The sequence below is a fragment of the Sarcophilus harrisii genome, chromosome 4 (genome assembly GCF_902635505.1).
Source record: "Sarcophilus harrisii chromosome 4, mSarHar1.11, whole genome shotgun sequence".
In the NCBI taxonomy this organism is placed as follows: Eukaryota; Metazoa; Chordata; class Mammalia; order Dasyuromorphia; family Dasyuridae; genus Sarcophilus; species Sarcophilus harrisii.
The window spans coordinates 383,080,460-383,094,536 of NC_045429.1; the positions used below are offsets into that span (position 1 = coordinate 383,080,460).

General features: G+C 40.6%; 1 protein-coding gene across 1 annotated transcript in view; it reads left to right on the plus strand.

Moving 5' to 3' along the window:
• Window positions 1-1,332: 1,332 nt before the first annotated feature.
• KIF26B (kinesin family member 26B) overlaps window positions 1,333-14,077 on the plus strand; it is a 612,624-nt gene continuing 599,879 nt past the window's right edge. The window contains exons 1-2 of the mRNA XM_003767766.4: window positions 1,333-2,499; window positions 3,474-3,875. Of these exons, the coding sequence (XP_003767814.2) occupies window positions 2,437-2,499; window positions 3,474-3,875 (465 nt within the window). The 5' untranslated portion in view covers window positions 1,333-2,436. The remainder of the gene's footprint in view (window positions 2,500-3,473; window positions 3,876-14,077) is intronic.

Below are 14,077 nucleotides of genomic sequence, written 5' to 3' on the forward strand. Positions count from 1 at the left end.
TTCTTGCGGCTCCTTTGGCGGAATACAAATGCAATTGAAGGTGTGTGTATTATATAGTTTCAATGAGAGGATAGATACCCTGAGCATGTCCCTGTCTCCCTAAACCCTTTTGATTTGATTTGTGGAAACATCCATTCAATCGCGGCAATCTTCATTTTGACTCCATTCCATTAGACCATGAGCTCCTTGAGAACAAGGACTATCTATCTATCTGTCGGTCTGTCTATCATCTATGTCTAGATACATACACATCTATGTATCTATTTAGGTATTTATCTATGTATCTATATATCCATCCCTCCATCCATCATCTATCATCTATCTATCTATCTATCTATCGTATTTTTGGGCCTTTCTATGTATCCCCATTGCTTAGCACAATGCCTGGCGCTTAATAAATGCTTGCTGATTTGCCATATCTTGTTGAGGTCCCCGTGAAACACGCCCAATCAGAGACTTCGGAGACTGAGGGCTGCAAGGAGATGTCCAGGTTATTTTACCCTCCACCTGCAGCCTCTCCACCATCCCCCCATTCCACCTCAGCATCCTATCCCGAACCCTGAGGAGGAAGCAAACTGTTGAAATTTCGAGGCACCAGCTCTGGTTGACCCTATTGCTTACCCGCCTCATCCCTCAGCCTAATCTCTAGGCGCAGGGATGCCATTACACAACACGTGATTCGGGCACACAGCAGACCCAGTGAGAGGCGTCTGGCGGTGTGTTAATTAAAGGTCACAACAAAACAGACCTGCCAGCTCACCAGAAGAAATGTCGCCCCCAGGAAATTAAAATTGACACCCCAGAGCAGCCACGTGTGGAGACCTGGCATATGCCAGTATCATGCCCTCGGGGGCACATGTGCCAGGGGAGAAGCGAAAGGGAAGGGGAGGGAAAAGGAGGGCAGAGAATTGGGACCCTTAACATGCCGCGTGAATTGGGGGAAGGAGGAACTGTAAGTGTCTCGGGACCAGGGCTTCCTGAGTTTCATTAAGACGGTTTGTCCCAGCGATCCAGCAGGTCCCAAGTGTCACCTGTCCACACCTTGGCTGTTTTAGCACGAGGTGAGGGGCGAGGGAAGCTGGGAAGTGCATTCCCAATTCCTGGTCCTCGGGGTTGGGGTGCTGAGTGGGATAAGCGTGGTGAGCCGGGAGCAAAAGAAAGGAGCCTTAGGAACTACCATCCAAAGCTTAAGCTTAACAATTGTTAGGGAAATCCATCTTTCTCATTTTTTTAAACAGGTTTGTAGGGAAGCTCCAAGAGAACAAAGGGCGGGCGGGGAGGGCCCGGCAGGTCCTTGGCCCAATCCCTTTTGCAAGCCCTTGTTTCAAAGGTACAATCGAAAGTCGGTTAAGGGGAAAGGGCGGGAGAGAAATGGGGGACTCGGCAGTGCTAGCGGCCGTGAGGGTCGAACCTCCCAGTCTTCCTCTGCAGCTTCAAGCAGTAGACTTGGTGTTTCCTTAGCCTTCCCGGATCGCTCCCCAGTATAACTTCTCGGGAAGGGACGCCTTATACTTCCCTTCCTTCACCTCTCCCTCCCTTCTCTCCTCTGCCTCCTTCTCTAAGGAACAAACAAACCAAACGGCTCCGGCACAACTCGATGTCACTCAGGAGTGTTGCAAAATAAAATGGATCCGTGCAGCTGCTGCTTCAATAGCAGCAGCAGCGGCGGCTGCGGCGGCTGCAGCACATGCCTTCCCCGGGACTGCAATGAAGTGTTCTCTGAGGCTTTGCTTACACATGCTCCGCAGCTCCTCCGCTGACCGGGGAAGGTTCCTAGAGCGAGAACCTCCTTGCTAAACTGTCAGGCACAAATGGGGAGAAGGATATTGGCTCCAGGAGTCTCCGAAGCTCCTCCCCAACGCTGGATCCTTATATTTTTGGAGGATTTCTTTTAACTCACTTGCAAACCTTGCTGAAGGAAACAAGTTACCACAACACTACTCAGCAGAGGGAGGGAGAAGTCCCTGCTTCTAGGCGAGGCAGAACCTCTCTGCTTTTTACCTTTTCTGCATCTACTCAGTGTGCGCGTTCTTGTGTGTTGTGCATGTGTGCATTGATTTTTTTTTTTTTTTAAATTTCAAGGAAAACTGTATTTGCGGGGCTGGGAGAAATGCTAATTATCTGGATGTTACCGGTTCTGGGAAAATAAGGAGTATAAGTGAAGGAAACCGAAGAGAACAAGGGGGGAAAATGATTTGAAGAGAAAGGGGGAAAGAATATAAACCACCCATCGAAGCTTTGGCTGAAAATCGGTGGTATCACTTCTGAAGCCGGTTACCTTATTATTTTTTTCAATGAAGAATCATTGCATTTAGGGCAGAGCATGCATACCTCTCCATACAATCGGTGAAGCTTTTCTGGGTTTGAAGATTTTTTCTCATTGGATCTAACATTGGTGGAACATTTTAGACAGTGTATTTTTTGGGCAAAGTCACCATGAATTCTGTGGCTGGGAATAAAGAGAGGATCGCAGTCACAACCAGGAGCAGAAAATACGGGGTAAGTTGTCAGCAATAACGTGCAGAGATGCTTTAGAACCATTTGTGCCGAGGGTTTTCAAATATTCCCCTGCTCTGTCGCTGTCTCTCTGTAAAGCTGACATGTAACAAATGATACAAACAGGTTAACCTTATTAAGCTGCATGTTAACATCCTAAGCGTCCCTGCTTTCCCTTTTGCTGATACCGGAGCTAAGGGATCTCTGTGTGCAGTTGAGCTAGGGCAGTTCAGTGTGGCTGAGTGGGCAAGCAAGCAAGACTGCATGTCTAGAAGGAAATTAAAAGCCCTCTCTTTCTTGCCCGATTTTGAAAGCGTCCCTCCCCCTGTAACTTTTGCAGCATTGCTGTCTGTTTCAGCGGAGTTAAGCTGAATTTCGTCGTTTTGGGATTTCTCTGATGTTCCCTCTAATCGTTTCCCTCCCGCGGTGTTAACCTTTGACTTAAACCTAGGACTGGCCGGGAATCTTGATACGTTCCCTTGAATGAATAAATCGAGTGGGGCTAAGTCCAAAGTTCCCTTATTCTGGGTTTCTTCAAAACAGGGGCACTCGGGATCTCACGCGTGGGTCCTCGTCCCTGGGTGGGGGAGCTGCACAGAGGGGACCCGGCTGAGCGAGATATTCTGGACTGCTTTAAAATGGGCGGGGGCGCGGGGATTTCTTCATTACCTAAATCATTTCATGCCCCTATTCACGGCTTTCCACGCCCCATCTAAGGTGTTTACAGACGCCCGGTGTAACCTGGTACACGAGTGCAGGTCTCTCAGGTAGGCTGCACACTGTCGGCATTTACTTAAGGACAATTAAAGAGACAGATGGAGGGAGCATTTGGTCGTGAGCAGCAGCGGTGCCTGAACTTGAAACGATCCTGAGAGGCATTCATCCACGCACACGCGTGCACACACATCCACAGCCACGGACGCGGGAGCGAATTGTCCATGCATCCGCTTAAACCTCGCGTCTCTCCTCCTGTCCAGGTGAACGAAGTCTGCTCCCCTACCAAGACCGCCGCCCCCTTCTCTCCGGAGAGCTGGTACAGGAAAGCCTATGAAGAGTCCCGGGCGGGGAGCCGGCCCAACCCGGAGGGCGCCGGCTCAGCTCTGGGCTCGTCGGGTACCCCGTCCCCTGGCTCGGGCACCTCGTCCCCGAGTTCCTTCACGGGCTCCCCGGGACCTGCCTCCCCTGGCATCGGCACCAGTTCGCCAGGCTCTCTAGGAGGCTCGCCAGGCTTTGGCACGGGCTCCCCGGGCTCGGGCAGCGGGGGCGGCTCCTCTCCAGGCTCGGACCGCGGCGTCTGGTGCGAGAACTGCAGCGCCCGCCTGGTGGAGCTGAAGAGACAGATTCTGAAGCTGCTACTCCCGGGCCCCTTCTCCAGCAAGGTAAGCCCGGCCCCTGCCTGGGAGAGCTGGAGCTGGGGGGAGGGGAAGGGGGAGCCAGTGTCTGCACAAGTCGGGGGAGTATGCAGAGGGGAGGGGCTCAGAGGGCGAGAGTGGGGCTGAGTCCCCTGGGGATCCCGAGGCATTTCCTCTGGGTGCAGTGACTGGTTGTAGCTTCTTAGGGGGCGGCCCCTGAATGCTGGATCTCTAGTCGCCGAACTGTTTCTAACCCATTTTATATGCGCTGGTAACGAACAACTCCACAGCGGTCCGGCTACGTTTGCACCTAAGCGCCGTCATGTTCTCTCCTGGAGAGATGAACTTATCTATCCCAGAGGGATGCTCCTAGTCTGGGCTTCTCAGCCAGGGGATGCTCGCGGTGCTGCATCCTCCTCCCTCAACGTGATTTTAAAAAATTCCTCCCTTCCGGCCTTTATGCCATACTCTGCTCTACCTTTCTCTCTTACTGTACCTTCCTTTTCTTTGCCCGTAGGCAGGCTTTGCTGGCAGACACAACTTGATATCTATTCTGTCAGGATGTTTGACATACCTTGGAATATGCTGGTGGCACTTCCTCCCATCTTTTATTTTTCCCATCCCCACGCTGTCTCACGTGCCTAAGCTTTATTCCCTCACTCCCCTCCCCCCCCCAAAATTCGGGAACAAGTTTCTTTCCTCCATCTTCTGAAGATTTAAAACAAACAAACAAATAAACCTGCTAAGGCTGTGAAAGCAAATATCAGTTAAGTATCGGCGTTTCCCCTTGCCAGTTAATATCCTCTTCCTAGAATCCTATATCCTGAAGTTAGTTGTTTGTTTGTTTTTAATAGCGTTGTATTGTGCAGGAAGATTAAGGGGAACGGCCCAGAAGAGACATCCTGGGGCTCCAGAACTGATTGAGTGTTAATACACATTGGGTTCTGCCATAGCAACCCTGACTGTGGTGGTGTGTTGTGAATGGCCAACAGGGCTCTTAGAATGTAACACAATGCAATCGCGTTTGCCCTGTTGGGTCCAAGTACTATCAAATGATAATATTTACTCACCTACTTCAAAGAGTTTTCTTGGGTGTATGGGGCAAAGAGATGTCAAGAAAAAGAAGGAATTGCTCTCGAGGATTTTCTGATGCTGTTTATTCAGAGGCGTTGCCCGGTTTTTATTTATGTGACTTTTGGAATGGAGTATTTGTGATTCTGCAAAGGAGAGCCAGGCAGAGACTATCTATCTGAATGCTTAGCTTGTTTGGATACAAACACCAACAAAGGTGTTAAAATTTTGAATGTTGGAAATCATCAGCAGGAGAATTGTTTTCAGGATCTTAGAATTTAGCTCAGGAATAATAATTAACTCCTGAATTGTTGTCAGACTGTTATGTTTTAATGGAGGACAATGGAAGAGGATTTTAACTCCATTTATAATGATTTAATAAAATTAGTCAACAAACTAAAAATAAATTCCTACTGTATTTAAAAGGACGTTTTGCCCATTAATTGTAGGTTTGCCAGAACTGTGATATCTGATAAGAGGTTGTGTAGTACCTTCAGATAATAAATGTTATATTTGGAAGCCATAATTAGTCTCAACAAAACCAGATCCCTTTAGGTCATTCCCAAGGATGCTTTTTTTTTTTTTTTTTTTTTAAAAAATAGAAAGGGTCCTGTATAACCCTCTTTGAGGCTTATAATTAGTGTAATGGTAAATTAGAATGAACAAGTACTGTTTTCAGAGTGGAAAAATGCAGGGGAATAAAGTCAATAGAAGAAATAGGGTTCAAATTTCATTTGTATACTTACTACTCTTGTGACCTTGGAAAAGTTTTTTTACGCTTCCTCATCTCCAAAGTAAGAGTATTGGACTAGGGACCACTGAGGTTTATGATGACCAGCCAGGACAAGAATATTGTTCCTACAATTAGAAAGGTACAAAGGATGGAAATAAAATACATCGGTTGAGTTTTATTTTTATTGAAGAATGGTTGACATTTAAGTTAAAAGTGCTTTAGGTACTTTTCCATTTGATCCTTGTAGCAAGGAGCTATTAATGTAAGTTCGAAGCTATTGTTATTCCCATTTTACACATAAAGAAACTGAGATCAAGAAAAGTTAAATGAGTGGCACTTTCTTCATACAGCTAGGAAGGATCTAAAGTAGAATTTGAACTTGGATCTTTCTGATTCCCAGTCCAGAGTTCTAATCACTGTACCATAGTGCCAATCCAAGCATTTGAAATAGACTGGAAATTTCATCTGCATTCTAATAAGAGCCTAAAATATTTGTCTGTCAGTTTTTATTTATGTTGTGAAATACAAGCACTTAGCAAAACTGATTACTTTGCCAGAGTGAAATAAATGCTCCCAAAACAGCATTATAGCAGGCATGCAGCAACTTTCCATGCAATCTTGCAGTGATCCATGCAGGTCAAGAAATGCTTTCATTCACAGGCAGTAGCAGAAGATATCACTTTAAATGTACACATGAATATTACATAATGCCACACTTGACTGCTATGTAAGTAGCCTGAGTTTTATATGTGGAACTATGCAGTGAAGCATGACTTTTAGTGCAGGAAAATGTACAATACTTAACCAGGAACAAGGATGCTTTTGATTAGCTCATTGTTAGCAACGAGGTGTATGTGTAGATCCTGATTTTTAACTGCATGTATTTTTTTTCTGAACATCAACAATTGAAAGAATGATTCAAGATTTTTTGTGTTTTATTTAGGAAAGAAAAATTTTGGTGGTTGCACTCTTAGATTAAGTATAATTACTGTTCTGCCTTTTAAAATTTACAGTCATTTTAACCAATTAAATGCCATGTTCTCTGCTGGAATGAGGGCCATATGGCTTTAAAATCAATTCCTTTCTTCTTTTAGTTGTACTTTTGAGCAAACTGTGTACCTCTGTGGCCCTTGGGCACAGAAGGAGCTAAGTTTCATAAGAACAAGAGGCTTCATTGTGACTCAACCATGTAGAGTTTGAAAACTGAAGACAGAAAAAATGATTTTGGATGTAATTAACAAAAACTGACCATTTTGATTCATTTGAGATACCAGAATGCACTTGGGAATTTTCAGCATAGTCTAGTAGGTGATTCTGTGGACAGGTCAAAATCCTTAATGGGAAAGGTAGGCTTAGAAATCATGTTATCTAAAGAGAGTTTGGATTTTTTTTAGCCCTTTCTCCCTATCCTCCCATGGAGGAAAGCTGCCTGGTTTTTCTGTTCAAAAAACAAGGAAAACCTTGCAAATGTTGTGGAAATTTTTTTAGATGACAATTTGCTAAGTGCTTTAGTTTTTTTTTTTTTTTTTTTGGTATAAAAATGTGCTGTGTGAGGCCCAGTTGTTGTTGAGTAGGCATGAGGTTGATAGCTTTTTTGCCTTACTGGATTTCTGGTTTCTATACAAAGTAATGTGTGCTTTCTATAGCTCCCCTTTTGTCCCCTAAGCACTTTTTAGATATAGTATTGCTTCATGAATCCTCACATAATTCCTTTGAGATAGGTAGCAAATGTTATTGAATTACATTTATTTGATTGATAGGCAAGTTGGTCAAAGAGATATGAAGTCACTTGCTGAAGGATGAGTGCCATAGATCTCTAATCTCAGTATTCTCTAATAGGAAGTCTGGTGAGAAGACACCGAGGTACTCTAAAAGCCTGAAGGGGTCTAAGTACTTTCAACGCAGGACTCATGTAGAAACTTCACTCCTTAGAAAATAGTGGCACTAATAACAATACTAATAATTAACATTTACATAACACTTACTATATGCCAGGCTAAGTGCTTTGCAATTATCATATCTCATCTCAATTTTACAATAACCTTGTTATGATTACTCCCATTTTACAGATGAGGAAACTGAAGCAAACAGAGATTAAGTGCCTTGGGTGCTATTATTATTATGCTCATTTTACAGAGGAAGCTGAGACTGAAAGCTGCAGTATTATCTAATCTTACATTCAAAATTCAATTCTTCATGTGCATTCCTCACCTGCTCTCAAATACCAAGTCTCAGGTCTCTGTCAAAAGTGAAATATAGTGTTAAAAGAACTTATAACTCTTTAAGTATTACTATAATAACTGAAACCCATAGAGCACTTTGAGGCAGCTAGCTGTCAAATTGGGTAGAATACTGAGCCTGGAATCTGGGAAACATCTTCCAAAGTTCAAATCTGGCCTTAGACACTTACTTACTAGATCTGTGACTCTAGACAAGTCATTTAACTGTTTGCCTCAGTTTCCCCATATGTAAAATGAGCTGGAGGAAATATCAAAATCACTCAAGTAACTTTGCTAGGAAAACCCCAAATGGATCTGTGAAAAGTCAGATACAATCAAATTAATAATAGTGTCAAAGGCAAAATTTCTGCCTCATCCAATACCTCTCCCATTCTGTGGTTCCAGTAGAGAGTATGAAAGCCATATTTATCATACAAATAAGCATGTGTTACTCTATCACCAGACATCTTCTGGTGTAGAAGACAAAACAGCCAGAGATGGGCAGTGTGACCTAGTGGATCTCTAGAGCATGGGGGATGGAGTAAGTAAAGATCGGTTTAGAATCTTGCCTTGAAATGTCTTATCTTTTATTGTTTTGGGCAAATCATTCAACATTTCTCAGTCTCATTTTCCTCCATTTAAGCAGGGATAATGTTACTTGGAACACCTATGTGCTTCAGAGTTCAAAAGAGATAGTAAAAAATAAACAAACCAACAAATCAAACCTGTCAAAGATCTTAGCTCTGCTCCTGCATGAGCAAAAGAGCAATGGGCATTTTATAAATGCCATTTATGTGCCAACTGTCGTGCTAAGCACTAGGGATATAATTATTAAGGTGAGAGATACTTTGCTTTCAAGGAGTTTAAGATTCTATTCTGGGGAGATGTTTGTAAATATGTAAATATACATATGTATGTGTATGTACAGTATGTATGTGTCCCTCCAAAAGCTCTCTGCATATGTATATAAATTAATGTTTTCACTTTTTATTTTGGAGGAAGCATTAACAAATTAGGAAGGTCTTTTCAAGGTGGCCCCTGAGCTGAGCTTTTAAGATAGGTAAGAGAGGAAAGGGAGGAAGGAGAGCCTTCCAAGTTAAGGTGAGAGCCTGGGCAAAGGCACAGGAGTGGGAGATGTAAGGTAGTATAGAAGGAACAGCCAATAGGCCAGTCTGTCTAGACCATAGAGTACAGGAAAGGGAATAATGTGTAATCCTGGAAAGATAGTCTGGAGCCAGATTTTCCCAGATCTTTAGATGTCAAAATGAGAAGCTTGAATTTTATCCCAGAGACAATGGGGAGCCACAAAAGCTTCTTGAGGGAGAGTGACATGTTTAGATCAGCACTTTAGAAATATCAGTTTAGAAGCTATGTCATTAATCTTTCTTTAAGAATTTTATTAATAAAATTTTTTAAAGGGGAGGCGGGAGAGAAAAAATTATGTTTTGTCAACTAACAAGCATTTATTTTTTCCCTTTTCACCCCCCAAAAAACCAACCAAACAAAAAACTTTGTAACAAATGTGAAGTCAAATGAAACAAATTTCCAAACTGGTCATGTTAAAAAAAAATGTATCTTATTCTGCATCTTGAGTTCATTATTTCTCTGTTAGGAGATAGATACCATGTTTCTGCATCGGTCCTCTAGAATTCTGGTTGATCATTGGATTAATCCAAGTTATTTAAGTGTTTCTATGTTGTTTGTCTTTATAATGTTATTATTGTATAAATTGTTCTCATGGTTCTGTTCATCTCATTCTATAGCAGTTCATGTAAGTCTTCATTGGTTTCTTTGCAGCTATCTCTCATGATTTTTTTTGCTGCACAAAAGTGTTCCATTACATTTATGTAACTTTTTTTTCAGTCATAGAACTCATCAATTTCTTGTTCTCATTGTTTATCACATATAATTTTTATAATTTTGCCCCATAAGCTGAATCAGCAGCATATATTTATACCTCGGGTCTATAATTTATTACAATTTCTATATAAAAATTATTATATGGTCTTTGAGAATTTGTTGTGGCTGAAGAATTTCTCACACTATGACCAACTTGAACTTTTCCAATCAATAAACATTTATTAAATGTCTGCTATGTAGCAGGTTCTGTGCTAAGTACTGTGGATACAAAGGAGGGCAAAAAAAAACCTCCTTCCCTTCAAGAAGTTTACAATCTAATGGAGGAAGATACAAAAAGGAAGCTGAACTCTCCCCTGACCCTCCAACAGATTTCAGGACAGGGGAAGGAGGGAGATAGTAGGCATAGGGACATGATAGAGAATTCCAGAGGAAATTTTAGGTAGGCTATTTATGGTCATACAGGACATTCATGTATCTGTCTTGAAGTCTTTCCAGCTAAAAGTCAAATCTTTGTCTTTTTAAATTTTTTCTTTTTTCTTTTTTTTATTATAGCTTTTCATTGGATAATGTTTCAACATTGACCCTTGCAAAAACTTCTGTTCCAGCTTTTCCCCTCCTTCCCTCCATCCCCTCCCCTAGATAGCAAGTAGTCCCCAAAGTGTTAAATATGTTAAAATATTGCTGCACAAGAAAAATCGGATTTAGAAAGAAGGTAAAAATAACCTGGTTCTTTCGTTGGGTTTAATTGGTTCTGTTCATTACTGATCAATTGGAACTGAAAAGTCAAATTTCTAAAGGTAGTCAGACCTTCAGGCAGATTTTTAATTGACACTGTTGGCCAAGTCTTCCGGGATATCTCATTTCTCCATCTTCTCCAAACCATGTTGAGGCATTGGAATAGGATTTTAGTGGTATTTTCTATGTTAGGAGTTTAAGGCTTCTATATGCATATGTGCTCACTAATAACTTTTTTCAGAATTCTTTGCTGCTTACTAAGTGAAGAAATTGCCTTTTTAAGGGGCACTTGTGACCTCCTAATCACCAAATACACCTTTTTTCTATCTTAGTTCTTTTCCTTTTACCAATCTGATTTTAAATGGTTCCTGTTCTTCCTCTTATTTTCTAAATATGGACAATATCAAAGACAAATATTACCCCTCTTCCCTTTTTAGATCCTCTCTTGATGATGTCATATCTCCTGTTCCTATTATTATCACCTTTATGTGGATGAACTCAGATCTATATCTATAACCCATTCATTTGAGCTGCAGCTCTGTTTCCAAGTGCCTATTAGACATGTTCCCTTTGGGCATACTTGTAGCACTCTAATCTCAACTTGCCCAAAGTTGAAATCATCTTCTTCCCATAAGGCTGCTATTCTTTCTTCTCCTGATCTTTGTATGTAAATACAGAATACCCACCTCCATTTCTACCTGTTGAAATTCTACCATTGTTCAAGGCCCAATTGAAATGCTACCTTCTCTATGAAGATTTCCCATATTGCTTTCCTCCTCTGTCTCCCAAAAACAAAACTAATTGGTTTCTCTTTTCTCCCACAACTTGTCTTTAACTTCTTTTCCTCTTTTATATGGCATTTATCTATACTCTTTAGACTAATGACTAAATTTGCCTAGTCAATGCCTAGGTCATTCATTTAGAGCTGGAGAAGACTTTGGATCTGGTCCAACTACTTCATTTTATGGATAAGAAAACTGGGGCTCAGGGAGGTCGTGACTTGTCTAAGATCACATGAGTGACAAACTATAGGAAGGAAGGAAGGAAGTAATCATTTATGAAGCACATAAAGGAATCCTTTATGAAGTGTTCCAGGCATTGTGTATTCAGTATTTTACAAATATTATCTCATTTGACTCTTGAAACAGCCTTATGAAGTAGGCTCTATTATGATCACCATTAGACAGTTGTGGAGAAACTGAGGCAGATAGAAGATAATTGACTTGTCAAGAATCTATAACTGGGAAATATCTGGATTTAGATTTGAAGTTAGGTCTTCCTGACTTCAAGGTTGGATGTTCTAACCATTTGGCTATCTAGCTGCCTCCTTAGAGCAAAAATTGATATTCAATGCCTATTATAAGACATTTTACTACTTCTCTTGGTAAGCCCCATTCCTCTGTATATTTCTCATTGTTGTTTTGCATTTCTGTTTGTTCAATAAATGAATAAGCTCTGCAATGATGACTTTTGATAATGTTTTAAATTTATCTTTGAAAGTTACTACTGACTCCAGGAGAGTGAATATTCCTTCTCCTTCTCCTATTGGGGTCAAGTGACTTACCCAAGGTCACACAGCTAGATTTGAACTTAGACCCTCCTGACTTCAGGGCTGGTGCTCTATCCACTTTGCCACCTAGCTGCCTTGAATAATTATTCTTAATGCCATATGGTAAATAATTTATCTCCTTTATCTGTTAAAGCTTATTTATTGAGAAACATTAGGACCTATAACATCATATTGACAGGATATTCATTTTTCTATTGTAGGCAGATGCTTAGAGAGAGAGAGTTCAATTATAGGAAATAAATGTACTCTGGTAAACCTTTTGGTCTTTAAATGATGATGATTATATACAAACACAACCCATTTTCACCTTGTAAATATGCTATAATCAGTGGCTATTCTCTCTCATCTTATAGATAGGAATTTCTATCTATAAGATAGGAAATTAGGCCACAAGGTTAATATATATATATATATATATTTATTTAAGATATCAGGCCTTCATGATAGAGCAAAATAATTATACAATCATAAATTTAGAGTACAAATGGGGACCTCAGAAGTCATGATCTAATGCTTACCCAAACTCAAAATCCTATCTATCATAACTTTAACATCAAGTCTCTGTTTAAAGACCTTCAGTGATAATAATTTATCCTTCATTGGTATCATTTCCTTTTGGACAGCTTGTTTTATTATGACGTTTTTCTTTATGATGAACTCTGGTTTCCACAATCTTCCATTTATGGGCAACTTAAGAGTGTGTTGTCTTGCTGAAGGTACTTGTGGCAAGCAAAGCTTCCACTAGATTTTTCTCTACTTTCAATATGGTGGAAGGATCTCTTTCCATACTAAACAGTGATCTCAGAATTATGATCCTTCTTCTTTTCCCCTAGAAATGATGGAAAGCAGAAATGACAGAAATTGTGAATAATAAATCAAATATATAATGGGAAAAAGCAGCATTACTGAATTAAATACATGGATGAAAAGATTAGGCTAGCATTAGGCTAAATTTTGGACTACTTGTGTTCCTTTTGTGATTTTATATCTCCAGCTAAAAAGCGAGGGGATGAAAATATGGATTTTTTTCCCCTGAAGTCACTTTGTTTAACACCTAAAATAGAAAGGATATCCTGAGTGTTTATTAATATTGGAAATTTCATATCTGACAAATTCTCTTTAATCAATCCAAGAACAGATTTTTTTGTTTTGTTTTTAAAACCTATTTTCACTTGTATGTTTTACAATTACATTTGTTTTTGCCTGAGATAATTGCAATTTAGTCTTTCCAATTTCAGAGCTATTCAGTAGTCAGAGGATTTGCTAATAAATAATATTAATAATGAAAAATCCCTGCAGCATTTAGTATAAAAATATTGCTGTTAATTTGTAGGAATTTTAGAAAACACTTTATTCCAGTAGAGACTGCACAGTGATGAGTCCTCCAATTCTGAGCAAATGGCAGAATAATAATCTATCTGGGCTTTAATTTTCAAATTATCAACCCCAGTTTGTATAGAGACTTAATTCACTGAACAAAAATCACAGATCCTTAATAATTTCTTTTTCACTCATTTTAATTCCAATAGGATTGTTGTATTAGATTTGTGATTTTTTTTCCTAATTGATTGGGGGTAATGATTTGTTGGTATTTGGAAGCATCAACTCCCTTAAAGTTTAGGAGGCAATTACTGTCCTTGGTTATTGCAGCCCAAGTTATAGTAGCAAATCTTTAACACAGGCCCTCAGCATCTTTCTGCATTTCTGTTTCTCATTCCTTCTCTTGCTCCCATCCCTTTGAAATTTTGCAATATTTTTCATTGTGTAATCCCAGGCTCTGTTAGTATCACTCCTGTCACTTGTGAAGGCAGGAATTGGCATAGGGTTACTATGTGAGAAATTCAAGTACATTTTTTCCAGGAAAAACAGCTGAAGGTCACCATCAGTCTAGCTGGCTCAATGGGAGACCCCTGATTGGGAGATAATATTATGATTATTCTCTCACTCTCCTCCCAGACCACATGATACCCTTCCTTTGGGACTAGGGGGTGGGGAGAGAAAGATGGGAGGAAAGTATGTGAGGTTGTCATGATTCTGAGCT